We start from the raw sequence: 20,290 nt of genomic DNA on the forward strand, positions 1-20,290 counted from the left end.
GGGAGAACATGCAAACTCCACACAGGGAGGCCGGAGCTGGAATCGAACCCGGTACCTCTGCACTGTGAAGCCCACGTGCTAACCACTGGACTACCGGGCCACCCACATCCTTTATTTTATCATAGGATTTTAACGCCCTTATCACTCTTTCTTGACAGTCATGATTATAAATAAGAAACATGGCAAAATGCCCCACTGTTGCCATCTTGTCCCGTAGTTTCTCCACGTCAAATTTTTGCTCTCAACACAAGTCAAAGAAATGACCAAGGCTTGAAACTCAAACAACTCATGTCGGGGCACTACACCTTCATTGCATCCATGCTTAGTTTAATGGTTGAGTCCAGGCGGGTATGCAGCTCATAGTCGTCCCCGGGGGCCCCATCATGCATATTGCATATCTTGGCTCAATTTGTCTGAGTCCCCTCTTCGCTTTCTTGGTAATGTTATTATTCCTCAAGGTCCCTAAATGTATCAAGCTGCATCAGGGTGATGCAAAGCACGGGAGCGCACCTCTGTTTGGATGAAGACGCGAATGGACACAAACTACCTGTCTCTGAGGTTTACACTAATAGCCATCTGGCCTCTAATGCATCAACGCTAGCATGGCTGTACTTGTGTTCTTTTTGTCTTGCACTGCCAGCTTGCATTCTGCCGTCACCTTCTAAAATGTTCCACGTACTGATAGAGCAGCTATTTTAAACAGCCAAAGTTAGTGTTCTCTAACTATTCTGTGTATGGTTACTTTCGACTGGATACCCTCCCTGAGCCTGGAACTGTTAGTGACAAGACAGTCAATATTAAACAGTCGTAATGTCCCCTGACCTCTTCTAGTTCACTCGTGACCTTCTGAGATCATTGATTTGAAGAGTACAAAGTACGTTCCTGTCAAAAGTTCACAAGCCTAATTGGGTTTTTGACTCGATTTTATGCTGGCTAAAAAGCCTGAATAACTTTCGGCCGGTAAGGTTTGTGCTGCACGCTGAAATCTATCCTTGAGAAAATATAAACGTGCTGCTCTTCCTCTTAAACTATTCAAAACCAACAATTGAATTCATTCAGTGTTGCGTTAATAATTTACAAACCTCGACACTGAATTTTGCATACGGCCACAACATTTCGGGAGAATTTGTACAACAAATGTCAGGTTTTAAAGTTGACTTGCACTATTGGAAGAAAACATCTATGAGACATGATATCGCTGTGATTCGATGCTCATGGGAAGAAATTTCATCTGTGCTGCATGTTACACATACAGTACATTTGACAATAAAGTTTATCCAATCCATGTTGGAAATGTTGAGCGACAGACCCGGATTTTTGCATGAAGTTGCCCTGAAATTTCTGTTTGTTTCGCCAATTGTACGAATCAAGGAGCATCATACATTTTCGAGCTACCACTGTACCTGTGAGCATAGAACCATGCCAAGTTAGGTTGACACAAAGCACTCCTGCTAGTCGCCGACAGCCGTGCACTAAAGTTGTGGATGAGTGCTTCCAAAAAAAAAAGTTTTCCCTCGGAATGAAAGAGGGAACACACAACCCAAAGCTCAACGGATGACATCACTGACAAGAAACTGCCAAAAAGTTTGGCAGTGTGGAGTTATTTTAGGTGTTGTAAAGTTAGGCAGGAAAGGAGGAAGCAGTGTGTATTTCAAATTATGCCTTAGTGCACATTCACACAAAGACAAATGATGCCACCAAGCTTTCTATTTTTTGTTTTGTCGTCTACCTGAAGCAGTGGCCACCCGATAGAGTCCACAAAGAGCTTGTGCAACAGACAAGTTGGCTTTCTCCTGTGCCATGCCCTATGATGCAACACAGATATCAGAAATACAGAAGCCTACTGTATCGCAGAAGATACGCGACCAGTAAACGCAGTAGAAAATAAGAGACTCACTTGTATGAAATATTGGAGCCTATTTTCCGGCCTCCACGGGTGGAATTTTTTGAATTGGAAAACATTGTATAATGTTCTAAGGCCACGTTCAACTTTTGACAGAAAAAAAATTGACATATTTAAGTAAAAAAAACAAAAAAAACAAAACTATCTTCAGAGTAACAAGGAACATTCATATATATAAAACACAATTATATATTTTTTGTGATATTAGTCCACATTTCAATGTAGAACATTTAAAATATACTACTGTGTTAACTTAATCTATGTATAAAATACATTCGCATTTTTCTGGTATCCATATCAGATTAGTTGAATCTTTGCTGTAAAAATGACAGGGAACCAGTTTTGCAGCCCCCCCCCCTCCCCCATGGGCTCGTGTTTTGTATCACTTCAATCAGCCACGCTAATCTTGTGTTTGTGTCGTGAGGTGCAGATGTTGTCATCACCTGTCTGTCTTTATCACGGCTTTTGCATTCATGTTGACGATCTGGCCTGATTGTGAAACGGAGGACCATTTGCGTTCTGTTTTAAATGTTCACCAACGTTGCCTTTCCACCAACGAGAGGCTTGAATTCAGGCAAACAAAACCCGCAGATGACCCCCCATGTTGTGTATGCAAACAAAGTTGTTGTCGAGCGGCGCCACACTGGAGTCGCTATAAAAGCTGCAGGATGAACCTCGCCCTCTTCGTCGTGGTTTCATCATCTGAAAATGCTGAGCTTTGCCATCGTGCCCCACCAAGCCCCTTCCCCCATAACCGGCACACCTTTGGAACAGCATCGCAGACGGTAAAAGATTACACTGTGTGTGTGTTTGTTTGTGCGAGGGTTGCAAACACTGTGACTGGCAACATGTGTCAAACACTTATCTGTCAATGTCACGAGTCTTGTGTTTTGCATGCGGGCTCAGCTGACTGCCAGCTGCTGTTTCTTTATTTTCTTCTTCTCTGTTGAAACCACACTAGACATCTATTATTTCAAATATTTGCATTTTGCTGTTGCAAGACAGTTTAGATGGACGAAATGAGCCCTTTGTTGTCTTTTAAACAAAATATATTTGAACCAACCACCTCAGGTTGAAGAAATTAAATTTCTTCACAATAGGAAATAATAAGAAACCTGGCTTGTCATTTCGAAAAACTCACAGATTCACCACTTTGGCTAATTTGTAGGCCTGTCCCAATCCAATCGACATGATCGGAATTCGGGGTCGATTGTGCACTTTTCAGTTCATCGGCATTGGCTAAAAAAAGATCAGATGCTTAACATTTTCATTTGCAAATTCAAGAATGCCATTTTAGATTTTGCTTGATTATAATCACTGCTGTTTTACAGTCGTGTAAAAAGGTTTCATATGATCATAGATTTATTAAAAAAGGAAAAACAAAAAGATAATTGAGATCATTTGTATGTGGTATTGGGACGGAACTCCGTATCGTCAGCTACTCCAAATCAAGTGACTTGCACTCGGATGCAAAAAAAAAAACAAAAAAAAAAAGTGACATCAGGACATCCAGACTAATTTGTTGACAAACACCACCAGAAGCTGTCACGGGACAAGTTGTTAAATTTGATAACCGATGAATTATTTGAAGGCTTACCACTGAAAAATGACTTTCCTTTTGTCAGTTAACTCTTTGGAGGTTTTTGATCATCTAATTACAATCCTGCCCCACCCAACCCTGAAGGAAAAAAAATAATGAAAATAGCTAGTTCATGTTCTGGTCTATCCTCTTATTGATCTGCTTCCATTTTTTTTCCCCATGTCCTTTTCATTTTCTCCTCCATCCATCTCTTCAGTATCCCCTCCCCCAAGGCTTCCATCAGCATCAATGCTTACTGAACATCAGTATAGCGACTGCCTAAAAGGAGCAACATTTCCCGCATTATCCTTCGGAACAATGTATTCCTCTACTGATCTGATATTCCTGAATCGGTGTTAAGCAGCGTTGCTGACTGCGGGAGCCAGAGAAGCGGTCCCGGTTGGAACGCGTCCTATAAAAACGAATCACTTTGCCATAATGAAAGGATTAATTTAGCTCGCGAAAGCGTGGCCACGTACAAACAAACGCACATCTAATGCATTTAATGGATGCATAAGAACACGGCACACGCGTTCAATCTTTGGCTCATCTTTCCCGTCCTGTTGAGGCTATAAAAAAACACCGACTTTGCTTTTTGCTCTCCCTACCCGTGTCTTTCGAGGCACAAACCCATCACTCCAACGAGGGGCTCGCCGGTCCACGTTTGGTGCACCCAATTACTTAGCCCCCTCAACCAGCCCCCTCCCGCTTCTCCTCCGGGCGGGCCGCATTACGTCAGGTTTGGCAGGGTGTATTTTTAGCTTGGATGGGCCGTTGGCGCTCCCTGTTCCCTTGCGTGGGGATTAAGTTACAGCCTTGTTGCAAAAGGAACGCATCCCGGAAGCCTCACCATGCTCGCGACAATGAGGTGCTGGTCCTGTTGGGGAATTGAACTGAAACCTCCTTAACACAAGTGTCTGCAAAGTGGTCGGAGCCGAGCGAATGTTTCACTCCGACGCTGCATTGTGAATCGGTAGGAAAATCCTTGTTGACTAGAGTCAGCCGCAGTTGCCACGTTGGAGCTGTAATAGTACAACCAAAATATTTACGGTCAACACCCATATTTTTCCCGTTCCGTAACCTCCAATTCTCACTTGCTTTGTTTTAAAACCGATCCTCAGTTATTTGCTGAAAAACACACCTTATCGCTGTTCTTGTGCTAAGGCTATAACGTTTTTTCTTTGTCGCCATCTGTTGACATCTTTGTGCTAAAGTGAGTTGAGGATCTTCATTTCAGACAAAACTACACTTTTGCAGCCATAGTGTGGCATCTGAAAGCAAATAAAAACTCATTCAGTACCACCCAATTCTAGACCCGGTCTGAAAAGACGTTTAATAACGTCTTTGGGAGTGAATGAGTTAAAGTACGGACTAAACTTATGAGAACGCGATAGCATGGCTTGGTTTCCATTCCTTGCAAATAGCGGGGGATCACTCTCAGCGGGATATGAGCACAATTATTGCACAATCAGATAATCAGATGACGTCAGCATCAGCGCCTGGCGCTTTCAACAAGACATGGGCAGAAGGCGAGAATGTATCGCATGAAATGTATGAAGGCTACTGTGGAACGACAAGAATGTTGTGATTTTTCTCTGCCCTCTTCAGGGCTTCAGAGCAGCGGATGTCACTCACATTTGTCAACTGTGGGTGTGTGAAGCCCTTTAAGACGCTTGTGATTAAGGGCTATAAAAATACACTTGAGGGTTACTGAACCCTCTTTCACACAGAGACATCACGGAATTACCACAGCATATTCCAGCGACGTGGTCTATGCCCGCAATGTTTGCGGTTTCATACCGCGGACATTACCGCATCCCGAAATCAAATGATTGGATGTTGTCTGGCAGGTAGAAAATGGTTAAACGTTTGACAAAACAGGGCAGATAAAGTGAGCCTCGCAGATGGGAAGGATTTGTCCCTTTGGGGTCCGGTTTTTCACCTCAGATGGTGAAAAATTCCACGGTCAACTTCTTCTCTGTTCTCCTGTCTACAGACAGTGTGGAAGGGGCATAATGTGCATTCATGGCTCCCAACCATCAGCGCCGTGGTTTAGGTAGCCTGCATATATGAGGGCTTAGATTTCCGGATCTCTATAGAATTTGGTCTGCGGTGAAGAGTGAACGGATAAGTGCTAACGTTGCTGTCAGACACCAGAAATTATATGCTTGTTATAGAGAAAACGCTTTTGAAAATACATTGGACTATTTTCAGTTCCCAACCAACCCCCCCTGTCTTGTCTTTTTTTTTTTTTTTTTGCTAGCTGCTGAAATATGGAGAAGCCTGTTGTGAAGCCACCAATCTTTCCAACTTTTATCCATTTCATTGCCGTTAATACAGAACCGCAACATAGAATTGTAGTACGAAGATGTCCCAGTGTGCTGGATTTTGTCTGAAATTGTATTTGGATCAATGCCGGATTTTCCACTGGGACGTTTTTACAAATCTGTGTGTCGGGAACAGGCTTCAGTTGCCTTCAATGTGTTCCTTCTTTGTCCCGAAAGTCCCAGCCCACCGGAGAAGCCCACCCGTCTAACTAGAGCCACTGTTAGGACTTCAAAACAGCAATTGTGCAAGGTCTGCGTGTGAAGTAGGCTTCAGTTTCCCTCTGTGCGTTCCTTCTGGCCTTCGACGGTCTGTGCCCACTCGACAAAAACTTTCTGTATGCTTTGGTCTACTATTACGGCTCTGACGCAGTAATTGGTCAGTGTCTCTGTGTAAAATAGTAACTTAGCCTGAAACGGAAGAAAACCTTTCAGTCTTCTGAGATCTTCTGTCACAATTTTACCGGTTCTATCAGGTTCCACCCAGTCCCAACCCATCCTGAGAACTGGACCAAATCTTCCTGTCCTCTCCCTGCTGTTAAAATTCATATCCGACATCTTCGTAGATCTGTTGCGGCTTGGAGACCCAAATTTTGCGGGAGATCTGTGAAAGCAGATTATGGTAGCAACAAAGCTGCAACACAGCTGAGGCATCAGGAAGCGGTGATGACACCCAGACCCCATGCCGCCAGTAATGCACACAACGTCCCCTCTCAAAGAAAGCTTTGGAATGTTTTCACTCCGCGACCAAGTGTTTGCAGCGTAAACAGTGTGGAAGCAACTGCTTCACAAACAATCACTCCCCCGGTTGGGCCCCCCAGCATCATGACAATCTGCATCGAGAGGCTTGTGGCCAGTCGCCTGTTGCATTTTCTTCGCCGTCCTAATCACCTTTGTAATCTCTTTCTTGACCCGGTTCGCTCCGCCTGGCATCACAGCGGTCTTGTTTCCTGATTCTAAACAGCCAATCTGTTGCTTGACCCCCTGGTCCCCCTCCCCCCATCCATTTCATTCAGCCCTTTTTAGATGGCATCGGCAGGAGGGCATCAACAGTTCATACTGACGCCCCTTTCAAGGGTTTAGGTTTCCATGGCATTCAGTCACTTTCACGATCAGCGTAATATTTTCCTTTTTCGAAGGCGACAGAAGCAATGAGTCAGTCATTGCTATTTATGGCGGAAAAAAAACAACAACACACACAGTCAATGAGAGCTTTCCACTTTGTCCTCATGCGGAAGTCATGCCGATGTGACATTCGGTGTCGCATTTGGCTCATGTGTTGAGCCTTGAATGGTACTCAGTTCTGTGGGGAGACCCTGATCAGACCAATTAAGTCATTTATTTGAGCGCCGATGACGTGCAAATCATTCACGATTGCAATCGTTAGGATTACATTTGGCATCTGGTCCCATTTCGTTGCCTTAAATGGTCTTTTTGCTTCACCCCGCCGCCCCCCCTTTCGGTTTGGTGCATTATTTTTCGCTTAAATGACACATCTCCGTTCAGAGCCTTAAAGACACATGCGCTGTCTCAATATAGTATGTCAGCTAAACTGATAAAAGGATGATATAATAAACGGACGTCTGCATCCGAACGGTGACTCAGCGAGCAAAGGGAAAAAGCCGCGGGGAGACTGCGTATGGGCTGACAGTGTCTAAAGAGCAGGCGATAAGGCACCACTTACTGAATGATGCTGAGGGAATCTGGAAATTATAATTATCAAGCTATCCTTTCAAGAATTTGTGTTTCTCAAGGAGTTTAATCAGTTCTCAATGCAATAGCGGAGAGTCGAGTTGACGTTGGAAACGCAACATTGAGCAGCCAAAACAGCTGCTTTGAATTTCCTCCAAATCCCCAAAGTCGTCACTCTCCACACATGGTACACAATGAAGAGCAGGGCAACCTTGTCATCATGTCGAGTGGCCGTCGGGCAGCAGCCTGAAAGCAACTCTGGCTTTTGAGTTGGTTGTCCCTGTTTTCCGGCGATCACAGTTGCAACAAAGCGCAAGGTATGACGCTGATATCCCCTCCGGGTTACGCAAGTGCTAGCTTTCACACAGTCGCCGGTCTCCTCCGTCACACTTTGATGGAAAAATAACTCTTTGGAAGACCCCAAACATATGATCTTCTACCCAAAAGGGACATTTGGTTGACACTTTGGACCAATGCCTGCAGTGTCATTGATGTATGGATTAAACCGCATGAAAGGAATGACATTGGAACCTCCAAAGTCTAACATTCTCCATTGTGTGATGCCGGTCCATCCCATATTTTTTTGGAATTAACAGAAATGAAAATTTCTGTCATTCCTCTCCCTGCTCAGCAGACGGTAGTCCCACTTCATAAAATTATAATTGTGTCATTCATTTGCTCATTGCGATGCATTTAGTGATAAAAGGGCTCTTCTGGAAACTATGAAAACAACATCTCTTGTTTTCTCGTGCAAAAATTGACAAATGATATAATTAGGTAGGAAAAAAAAAACTATAATTGTGAAACCTACTTCAGCCACATTGTAGCAAGAGGACTTGAATGGACTAAAAATGGCCACGATGGAGCCTAAAGGCACAAAATAAAAATGAAATTCTGCATACGTTTAAAGAGCTGAACTCATTCATTCATTCATTCATTCATACATTCATCTTCCGAGCCGCTTGATCCTCACTAGGGTCGCGGGGGAGCTGAACTCAAACCATATAAAAATCAGGTTTCATTGCATTAGCATCCAGTAAAACGTTTCAAAATAAAGAGGATGCTAAGTCGGCAGAGGTGGTTTTGTACGTTTTCATGCTAACGTTGCATTCCCGCCAACAGACGTGAAGAAGGACTGGTCGGACCACGCGCTGTGGTGGGAGAAGAAGAAGACGTGGCTGTTGAAGACCCACTGGACGCTGGACAAGTACGGCATCCAGGCCGACGCCCGGCTACTCTTCACACCGCAGCACAAGCTCCTGCGCCTACAGCTGCCCAACATGAAGCACATGAAGGTCAAAGTCAACTTCTCCGACCGCGTCTTCAAAGCCGTCTCTGACATCTGCAAGACCTTCAGTAAGTGGAGCGGTATCATTTATTCCCCCGCCCCCCCGTCTCAATATTACGGAATCTCACGCGTTGTTCCCCCAATTCCTCCCCACTCATGTTTACCCAACATGCTCAGTCAGCTCTGCCAACCGGTAGCGCACTGTTTTCTCTCAACTCATGTTCTTGGAAGCCGGGCTCCATTTTGTCTTGTCTTCTATTTGGTAAACAGACATTATCATTTTTGGCTCGGAACACAGCAAGTGGAAATCATGCAATATCAAACGCCCGCTCACTAGGATTATTCCCAAAGACGGGGGAGATGAGAGGGCGGATGATGTCACGCGGTTGGATGTCTGGATAGGTTCTCGTGGACAAACATGCTGCTTTCGACACAGCAGGACAAGCGAAGTCAATTTAATGTCAGGTGTGACACTTCACACCCTTATCAGGGTACCACTGAAAACCTTTTAGGCCTATTCCTACTGTACTTGGATTTTTTTTGTGTTGGCTGCAGAGTAGCACGCAGGGATGGCAGCACCCCCCAAGTGTGTACTTTTCACACTTGTTTCTTCTTTTTGCATTGTAATAAAACACTTGCACTGTAAGATGATGCAACCGCGAGGACGGACGGATCAGGCCCATTATTGCCTCGGCGAAAAATGCAACCTGATGGAGATGGCGGTCGGAGACGAGAGCCTTTGCTAAAATTGTTGTGACGGCGACACAGGACACCTGACGGTGTTCAAGGGGCTGAAATTCTTGACGAGTTCAGAGTTGATTTCTCTAGCCCTTCACGTACGACTTTGTACTTCACTATGATCGTCAATTTTACACAGAGCACACCTGTTGCGTCATTTGAAAGGATGGCATTCAGCAAGCTGGCAGGATCATGTGACGGTGTTCCTGTTTTTTACCGGCCCTGTCTGAAATGTTCAAGAATGAAATCAAAAAGCTCCTCGACGCTATGATAGCCAAAGAGCAAATGACACATTTTGATGAAGTGTAGAGACACAGAGACATTGTTTTTGGAAGGCAACGAATGGTTGCGAAACAGGCCTTGTAGATGGCCCGGTGCGGAATGCGTTTGTAATATATCCATTTTTGCAGCTCAAAAATTTAGCACAACTTGTCTTTGGCAATCTTGGTGCATACCGAGGCGGTACTTGATAGTTTGGTTGCAAAACGCAGAGACGAATGTGCCCTTAGTCAGTGGATGTGAAAAATATTCAACATTCTGGCAGAAAGTCATGGACCAGTCCTCATTCCTATTAACTTTTTTATTAAAAGGAGCTTGTCATCTTGTCTTTGTTTGTTTGTCAATTCTTGTTTGAAATGAATCCTCGATGTTCTCTATTGACTTCAAAATTGGCACAAATCTCTTCCTATGATGCAAACAAACTGTAATTTCCCCTTCCAGCTACGTTATCACCACTCAAAACTCCTTTATACGTAGACTCCCATTCACAAGTAGTATCGGAAGTCCAAAGAACACTCCCATTGTAACAACTTCTCCCATGTTCTTGGGCAGTCCGACACGGATATCAGGCTTTGATGAGAATGTTGCGCTTTTAATACGTACTGTAAAAAAAATCGCACGGTTTCGCCCCCATCTTGACCTTTTTTCCATTCGGCACTTGCATGTCAAGTCATGAGGCAATAACGCACAGGGACTTTTGCAGTCTTTTTAAAACTCATTCAGTACCACCCAATTCTAAACCAAGTCTGAAAAGACGTTTAAAAACGTCTTTGGGAGTGAACGAGTTAAGGGATTGGCGATGACAATATATGTGGCCGTTCCACTCCAAACTCTTGCAACTTTAATGTAACCGTGCCAGTTAAAACGCATGGGCTGCAACGTTTTATGATGCCGTTCCACTATGTTGTTTTGTTTTCCACCAAAACCACCCATCTGCCACTAATTAGAATCGCCTCCTCGCCCATTTGCGCAGTCAGACATGGGCTCATCTTGTCTAGACATCCCAGAGTTGACTCCAATTCACCTTTTCCCGTGTTATAAACCCTGACACAGAGCGCCATTGTTTACCTCCTCGTGTAAGTGACTACTAACGCATGACCGGAGCTGCAAGTCCAAAGGTGCAGCAAAAAAAAAAAAAAAATTCTATTACCCAGCTGAGTACCACCACTTAATGTAAACAAGAATCAGGTTGCTCCACTTTAGCGGCATATGAACGACTTTAGCTAGTATTTGCGCAAAGACGGGCACGCACTGTAGACAATAGCAAGGCTCTTCAAGTGTGGAACCTCGCAATCTGTGCCAGGACTTTTTTTTTTTAGTTGCACTGATTTCAAAACTAGCCGATTAATAAAGGTCGGCTCATAAAACAAACTCTTGGCTTACACTAGTGGCAGTTGAATTGTGATATACGATTATGATCGCTACCGAGCGGAATCAAGAGTTTACCCCTCACAGACAGCGACTGGAATTTCTCCATCCGGCAGTTTATTAGTCTCATCTTCATTGATTCCAGTGTTATTGATCCTCCGAGCCAGGAAGGTTCATGAGTCACTCTCTTTGCATCGAAGGTGCGTGAGAGAAATATCATCAGACACAATCGGCCCTCATTTTAGTCCATTTAGGGTCTTTTTGGGAGGTGGGGGGGCTGCGATTGTGTTTTTGCTCCGTAAATTTAGAATGTGATGGTGTCGCGATTGGCCGTAGTCAAGCAGTGAATCATGTGTTCCAGGGAGTGCAACGTCTCCAGCACAGCTTTTTATGTTTTTTTTTCATGACTGGAACAAAGTCAAGCCCTCAGCTCTGGCTGTAAGCCTGCTCACGGCCACAAGTCTGCAGGATGGAAGATTGACTCTTCTTCTGGAGGTGTCAATTCCGCTAATGGATCCTTTTTTGTGTGTGTGTGTGCGTGCGTGTGTAAGCGTCAACATTCTAGGCCGCAAATATGTGGCATGTGTCGGTCAAGTTTTTCCCGCCAGCTAGTAAAATATTATGAACCTATAATTCAACATACGCTGACTGGGTCCATCAGCAATAAATTAGAAAAAAGTACTAGCGGGGAGCAGTGAGTCATTTGCGTCTCTATTGTTTCTCTGCCAGGTAAATTCTGCTTCTGCTTGTGTTTTTTTGTTTCGCTGAATAATCCCAGAAATGAAGTTGCAGCAAATGGAGACTTTGTGTCAGATTTGCTTTTGAGAAAGAAACACAACAGCCATTCATAAAATGTTGAGAACGAGATTAGTTGTACTACTGAACGTCAAATTTAATAACATTTTGAAGGTGTCATTTTAACCTTCTAAACTGTAAAGTCTAAAAATAAGTTGACTGCTGTTGATTAAAAAAAACTGAAAATATCAAATAGAATGTTCTGTCTCACAAGTTAAGCTTTTATTACTTTTATTTTAAGCAAGTTGTACCCGTCAATGGCATCACAAAAAAAGACAAAGACGTTTTAAAAGTCCACTCAGCTGAGGTCATTAGCAATAATATGGAAAAATCCAGGATTTTGTATGAAGTTTGAGCTGTTATTTTTCCTTCCTCAAAATGTTTGTATTATGTACTATACTTGGTCTTCATTATTTGGTTTGTTGCAAATTCCAAAAAGGGTATTGCAATTACTTCACCCCCCCCATCATCTCTCAGTCGTAAGTTAAAATGCCACGTGTCTCTCAAAACACACACACACAGACTTGCTCAGTGGGTCTGAAGCTCTGCAGCACGCCTGCACCTCACATGGCTGTATAAGGGCACAGGGATTGTGCTTGAACGCTACAGTGAAGCCAGAGGAGGAGAGAGAGAGAGCGAGCGAGAGTGAGCGAACTCCCATCTGGTAGTTTTTAATACTTTGGAATGCTTTTGCTTTAGTTACACAAAGCAAACAAGGAGCTTTCTTGCTACCATGTTCTCCCTCGGCTCACGCTTCCCTAAACAGACTCTTCAATCACACGCCGCCATCCGTTATCCCACTTCCACGAAACCAAGAGTGGAAGCTCCAAACGTTTCACTGAAAATGACACCTTTTGAAATGTGCATTTCAAACCATCGGGTGACGTTGACCGTTTGGTGGGAATGCCAAAAGCGCCATGGCGGATGGTTATCATGGTGGATTTGATAACAGAAGGACATTCATTGTCTGTTGGGCATCTTCAAAGGGGGAGCAGTTTTATTGTCGAGTGGTAAACTTATTTTAATACTTGCATGACTTGACACCAGCTTTCTGGCCCTGCTGGCACGTTTAGAGCCGTCTTGCTGCCCCCTCAGCCTACCATCTTGTGACATGTCTGCCTATGCGCGCCGATGCCTCCGTGGCCTCCGAGAAACGAAGAAGGGGGTACAGAGTGGAAAAGAACTGCTCTGTTTTAGTCATTATATCAAATTGAGAGCTCTTCGAGCACATGTGGACACTTGAACTCACACACACACACACACACAACAAGATGTGTTTAAAGTTCTACGATTCTGCAGCAACCTAATAGCACTTTTGCGTGTGTGCATGAGTTTGAGAAATGGTTGTTGAAAGTGGGGGTGGGATGGTTGAGGTTGTCTGGCCTGTCTCACTTGGGGATTACACTCCAAGCAAAGATTTGTGGGGGCCTTGAGAAAAGGGATTTGCCATTTTTCCAGTCCTCATGTGCTGCAGCTGTCTCTGAATTTCTTACCTTCTCCCGTGTCCCTTTTGCTGACTCTCTCCATAGTCGTTTTTCCACGCACATTTACAAAAAAAAGTACAGTAATTCTTAAGGTTGGCTTTTTAAACCCTGACTTTTCACTTTAGGTTCAAACAATGAACCGTCTGTTGATTGTTCATCCTGTATCTCCGCAGATATCCGTCACCCAGAGGAGTTATCTCTACTGCGCAAGCCGCGTGATCCCAAAAAGAAGAAGAAAAAGTTGGAGGAAGCTGAGGAGGATGATCTGGAGTTAGAGGGTCCGTTGTTAACCCCCGGATCAGGTCAGTCGCTGTGGATATTTTATCATCAACTCAAACGTGTCAGGCACAGATGGGTTCCCGCCGGGCCTCCATTTTGAATTTTGGTCCCACAGCCACCAAAGGTGCGTCGATCCAAATATACGAGCCCTTGCGTGGCCTCTCCTGCCCTGGCTTCCTTGGTGGGGAGGATGACGGATGTTTGAGATTCCACACATAGTTGGTCACGCTGCCATTTTAACTTTAACTTTAGCCTAGCCAGTGCTGAGTTACGACCCAAGTGGGCGCCGGACAAGGGTCAACACCACTTTCACTGTTAAACCTAAGCAAACAGAAAAAGATGCAATTAACATGTCAAAAACACACTATTATTTTTTATTTATTTTGTTTTTTTTTTGTTTTAATGGAGGGCAACGGCAACCCCCTAAATCCCACATCATTACATTTCCTCCAGGGCGTCTTCCTTTCGATGGGCAGATATATGATTTCTGTTTGATGGTGCCAAGGGTTCACTTATCGACAAGAATGTGCACAATCTGTTCCGCCATCCCCATCAGATCACATGCTATAGCTAGCCAAATTGCTCTGCGTTATTCCGTCCTGTGCGTGAGGGCCTGGCCGAGTCTCCTGATTGAAATCACAATGAGGGAGGAAACGATGCAATCACTTCCAAAGCCGACGTGGTTACTTACTCTTGTTGCACACTTAATGTACTCAGCATATTATTGCGCACAGCTGGGATGGACATTTTTCCTTCAATTCCTTCATCTGTCATTCATTAGGAGGAAGAAAAAAGAACCCACGATACATTTTTGCTTTCAGATGTTTTCCAACGGCAAACCATTTTCGACCTCTGTTTTCATGCCGGCGTCTTTTGATCACTGTCAGCACTGCCCCACGTGGAGTTATGCGTGAATATTGCTCAAATATAACTGGCTTGAAAGATCATTTCCACAAGAATCCTCTGAATTTTCAATCGAAATTTATGACCGTGCTCAGCAGGCGCCACTGTTTATTTCTTTATTTATGTTAAGTCAGATTCTCAACGGCTCGGGAGAAATGGCAGAGTGTGGATGTAACTAAACTTGCCTTAGCTGACCTCATGGGATGGCAAACGCATTTTGAGTGAATCAACAGTGCCTCCGTTGGTCGCTGCGAAGCGGCGGTGCTCCATTTTGCTGAAAATAATCAGTCATGTCCAGAGGTTTGTTTTTCCCCACCTATTATTAGCTTTATTTTAAATAGAATTTCGGTTTTGTACCCGCATTTGAAAATGATGTTGAAACATAAGTAAGAGCGACCTGCACCGGATGATAGGAGCCACAAATAACATCTGTGGATAGCCCTGAGGCTATTTGACCAATTATTTCCACTTGGAGACTGACGACTTCACCCTCTATCTTTGAAATTAGAAAATGTCTCGTGCCCGGAACTTTAAAGAACATAGAATGAGTCCATTTTAAAACTTGAGCGAGTGTCTCCCGGGCCAAGGCTGGCATGCCAGTCCATTGTGTTGAACATGGGTCAGCATGTTGGGACACTTGGGACTGTCACAACAACGCCTCGCCTGTTTTGACACTTGAATGAGTGTCTCGGAATGGGCGGGCCTTCCATGCCTCAACCCAGAGGCTAACTTGCCATTATTGCTCTCCCCTCGGAAAATGACCGTTATCTCCTCATACTTTTTTTTTCTTTCACTTCTGTTTCCTTCCCTCCTTAATATTCCCAGTGACATTTCCTCCGCTGTCCTCTCTTTTCCCTGCCTTTCTGTCCTCATTCTAGCCTCTGAGATAATACACATCGGACCCGTCAAAGGTAAGCTTTCCCCTCTGTCTTCTGCTGTTTCTGCAGCACTGCTTCCTCACCGACACCTTCCTTCTCCTTCATCCCCCGCCCCTACCACGGCTGCCGTGTGGTGATCACATGACATCCATAACCTTTGCAGGGCTCGCAGTCGTCCTGGTCGTCTGACTTTTCTGAGCGAAAATCAGCTGACCCGGAGGGCGACGTTATGGGAGCGTTGGCCTCCCTAAAACTGGGCATACGCGGTCGTTGGTGCAAATATTCATAAAGCACTGCATGAGTGGATCAACCGATTGAACAAAAGTCCTTTAGGTATCGTTGGCACGCATTTCAATTCATTGCCAACTGTCCATTCAAATCAAGAAAAAGAAAACATTTTCACTGTCCGTCTTTGAAATGCTAATTGCATAAACAAGACTTGCAAAAGGTAAAAATTTTGGTTTGGCAGGAATGAGACAAACTATCCATCAACTCAGACTAGTCAATGAATACTTGAGGTACGTATATGTTGACTCCTTATTGCTGCTTCACAAAAAAATATATAAAATTGAATCTCTGAAACTTTTATATGTTTGAGAGATTAAATTTCATGGGGGGAAAAATTGTGATCCACAAGGCCAATTTCAAGGTCAAATTATTGGTCAATTTACTAAAATATGCACCAATCTTTGAAACGATTTAAAATTCTGTGGGCCGGAGGTCCCACTGCTCCGACTGCCCGAAAATGTCAGATTTGGTCTCGTGCCATCACTGTCGACAAGTACAGCAATCTAAATCTGCCAAATTCAAATCAATGATTTGGCATGGAAAGATGGAATAAATGCCACTCATGTGTCTCAGATTTGCTAATTTCTCAAAAGTCTGCCTGACCACTGACCAAAATCCTCCAGTTTTCCAAGACTCGGCATACAAAATTCAGGCCAAATCGTACAGTTCATGCCTCGCTTTTGAATATAGTAGCTTGCTTTGTGAGCTCTTCACTGTAAAATCTGTTTTTAGAGGAAATTCCACCATTTTAAGGAGTGCGAAAGTTTACATTGCAGTCTCAACAGCCTTTGGTGGTCTATCTACAAATCCCCTGCGTGGGAGTTTTCGGGAGTTGATGCATGTAAGCATTCGAAACGACTTTGACTCGCGTATCATCGAGTTTGTAAACAGGATGGAGGAGTTGTGTTTTTGAACCGGCTTCTCCCCCCCTTGTACATTTTGGGATTTCTCTCGAGACGCTGATGGGAGTGACTGATAGTTCTCTTCCTGACCCGCTGAACTCGGGCATTAAAGAAAATCCACTAAGCAGTGCCTGAATAACACCCTTCTCTGCTGAGGATGTGCGCCCCCCCCCCCCCTGCCCCACACCCTCCAACCTTGCACCATGTTCTCATGACCTCCGTTTCATACCCAAAGCAAGCCCACTTCCTGATTGCAGAAGGGATTCAGTACAGTGTTGTTTGTTGACGGGACAGAAGGGGGGAGGGGCAGCAAAGGAGGGGAAACAAAATTTGATGGCAACAACAGGATCCGATTCACATACTTAATTGTTCAATATTGCGGCACTTGGGCTCACATACACGGAAAGCTTTCCGCTTTCTCCCTGTGCCGAGTTGTGCGATGTCGTGTTCTGTGTGGAGTGCACTCCTGCCCTACTCTACTCACAAAGGGGGTCCACACATAAAGGTAATCTGGCAATTTTCCAGCACGATTTCCCTCTTTCAGACGAAAGCCGGCAAATGCCTGAATCCGCCTTTCCAAAACAGACGTTATTTAAAATATATCCTCTGAGTCTTACCGAGAGAAGATGATTCGGTGCAATGGCGATACAAGATAAGCCAATAGTTGTCTTAGCTTATTTTTGCGCTGGTGTGTACTTGTGTGTGTCGTGGGAGGTCTCAATCTTTTGTGTGCACCCCCTTAAATTGGGTAAACCCTGATCATCTCGTGCATCGTGTGCATGCTAATCCACTTCAATCCCACCAGGACACCATTTTTGAAGCCACTTTATGTGCAAAATGTGGAGCTGGTACATGGCTCGGCTGCTAATAAGTGTGAGAGTGTTCACGTTCCGCATTTGTCAACGTGCACTTAACTGTATCGTGGAGCACCTAAACATGTTTTGGGGCGCAATCATTCAGGCGATGATGCAAGCATGGAATTTGGTATGACTATCAAAGACCATGATAATAATTTGCGAGGGGAAAGAAGTGCTTGTCATCAAAAACTTACAAGGACCATCTTACTTTCAAACACTGAAAACTGCCAGAAACGATATTAAGAAAAAAACAAAAAAAACATTGAGAAAGGGGTGACTCCAACTATCTGGATAGTCTATGTATGTCACAGGATTTCAATGATATTGGATGAGCCATACGGTTACGTTAAACGATAACCATTCATGATGTGCGATACATTCCAGAGTTTAACCACATTTAAACGTATGGATGCACACTGAAAGGCAATAAATAGTGTCATGAATCTAATTGTGTTGGCAAATATGTAGTCATCTTGAGGAACATAGCATATACCTCAAAGATGGTGAACATTTTGGCAAAGAAAACCCAAAAATAATTTCATTTACTGCACTTTGCTTATTCATCAACCAATATGTTGACATTTCTTCATGGTAAATGTCATATGATGTCATAAGGAGAGTTTGTTGGCCAGCACTTTTTTCCCCCCTCAGTCTATCCCACAGTGAGTATATCTCATGTTTGAGTCACCAGTTGAAAAATTTCATTGAGCTTTTGTGCTCCATTGTTAGTTGGTTTGTTCGGCCAAGTTTCTAACGCGAGCCTCTGAACGGATGACTTTCAGGAAGCATCTACTCCAGCCCGGGCTTGTACAGCAAAACCATGACGCCCACCTATGACTCACGAGACGGCAGCCCGCTGTCCCCCACGTCAGCCTGGTTTGGCGACAGCCCCCTGTCGGAGGGCAACCCCGGCATCCTCGCCGTCAGCCAACCCATCGCCTCCCCGGACATCCTAGTCAAGCTCTACAAGCCGCAGTCGCTACTGGATAAGGCCAAGATCAACCAGGGGTGAGTGAACCAACCTATTTGTTTGGTGCACGATATTTTTTGTTTTTTTTTCCAACACATGCCACTCTGTATGTCCAGTTGGTTGGACTCGTCAAGGTCTCTGATGGAACAGGACGTCAAGGAGAACGAGGTGTTGCTGCTCAGGTTTAAATACCACAGTTTCTTTGACCTCAACCCGAAGGTAATTATCCATAAAACACAGTCAGCACAGCTTGTTCGGAATATTGCGATCAGGTTGAACTGTGTTCAAACATTTCCATGACAGTGGAAACTCTGAAGACAGCACAATCTGTTCCAGGATGTTGGTCAAACTCTTGACTCTGTCACATTTCAAACAAATCAATCAAATTAATTCTCATTGTGAGTACTGTAAATATTAACATCCACTGTCAAAGTGTTTTCATGAAACAAACAATTGAATATGAAGTTTCACATTCCAAAAATGTCACGAAAGTACAAAGGAGAGTTCATCGGTGTATATTAAAACTCCGTTTCAATCACCCTTTGAAAACCTCTAACGGACACGTAAATGGGGTGGAAGGCAACGGGATGCTAGCGATAAGCCACAACGACGTGAACACGAGCAATTTTGATATATTCAAATGATATTTACGTGATTTATCATATTGCCGAGGTCTGGAACTGTCATGCAAAAGTCCATGTTAGGCTCTTGGGTTAGTGTCACCCTTTTTCTTCCTTCTATTTTTATTAGCATCTTCATGATAATTCTGTTTGTAATTTACCGTATACGGAAGGCTTTCCAATGCTGTGGTAAGTTTTACGGAAAGTTCCATGGTGCTCAACTGATATATTATTTTAAACCAATCATAGATCAAAATAAGTTCAGCCCTGTTAATATTGAGATGTAAAAACAATAAACGATTAACAAGACTCATTAAGTTTGTTCTTGAATGCTTGTTAAAGTGACAGTCTTGTGTGACGTAATCCTTGGTGAAGAAAAATACAATTTGAGTTGGAATTCAAAGTGTGACATCAGGGGCGTTTGACTTCATTAAACAACTTTATGCTCCCCAGTACGACGCCATAAGGGTGAACCAGCTCTACGAGCAGTCCAAGTGGGCCATCCTGCTGGAGGAAATCGAGTGCACGGAGGAGGAAATGATGATGTTTGCTGCGCTGCAGGTAAAGTTGACCTGACTTTTGATGCTTTGTTTTGGGCACGATGACGATGGCACGACGTTCGGAGTGGCGGTAGACCTGAAGCTCGCTCATAAAGAAGCAAGCAGGCGACATTTATGTTATAAATGGAAAAAAATTGAAATTGGGGCACTGGGAATTTGATGACTGTAGTGAACAATATTTTTCTGGGGGGAGGGGGGGAATGTAGGGGTGCGAGGATCTTTAGCACACCACCCTGTCTTCACCCTCGGGGTTAATTATAGAGCATCTTCAAGCCACAGGATGCCGCGTTTTACCAAGCAGTACCCGGCAGGCCAGTGTTGTCGCTCATGAGTTTCATCTGGGCGGTTATAATTAACTGGTTTCCCATTACTCCTCACTTGGGAGAGATGCTAATCCAACTTCGGTGTTTGGACGCTCCCCGCTGTTTGAGACTATTTTTCGTCAAGGGTAGCATGAGCTCACGGAGTTGGCTGAGCTTTCACGAGCGGGGAAGGTGGATACTAGAGTCTAAATAAAGAGCCCGCAATTCCCACATTCAGTATGTGGACGGCCACTGTTGGCGGCGCATTCAGATGAGATAAT

General features: G+C 44.1%; 1 protein-coding gene across 5 annotated transcripts in view; it reads left to right on the top strand.

The window, feature by feature from the left end:
• fermt2 (FERM domain containing kindlin 2) overlaps positions 1-20,290 on the top strand; it is a 35,784-nt gene that overhangs the window by 6,854 nt on the left and 8,640 nt on the right. For 2 of the 5 annotated variants that reach the window (XM_052085372.1, XM_052085373.1), the window contains exons 3-8: positions 8,621-8,854; positions 13,624-13,752; positions 15,511-15,543; positions 18,340-18,565; positions 18,644-18,746; positions 19,601-19,708. In XM_052085372.1, the coding sequence (XP_051941332.1) occupies positions 8,621-8,854; positions 13,624-13,752; positions 15,511-15,543; positions 18,340-18,565; positions 18,644-18,746; positions 19,601-19,708 (833 nt within the window). Of the gene's footprint in view, positions 1-2,530; positions 2,689-8,620; positions 8,855-13,623; positions 13,753-15,510; positions 15,544-18,339; positions 18,566-18,643; positions 18,747-19,600; positions 19,709-20,290 lie in introns of those variants that run through there. The other 3 variants (XM_052085374.1, XM_052085375.1, XM_052085376.1) reach the window with 2 other exon arrangements.

The sequence above is a fragment of the Hippocampus zosterae genome, chromosome 14 (genome assembly GCF_025434085.1).
Source record: "Hippocampus zosterae strain Florida chromosome 14, ASM2543408v3, whole genome shotgun sequence".
Taxonomy (NCBI): Eukaryota; Metazoa; Chordata; class Actinopteri; order Syngnathiformes; family Syngnathidae; genus Hippocampus; species Hippocampus zosterae.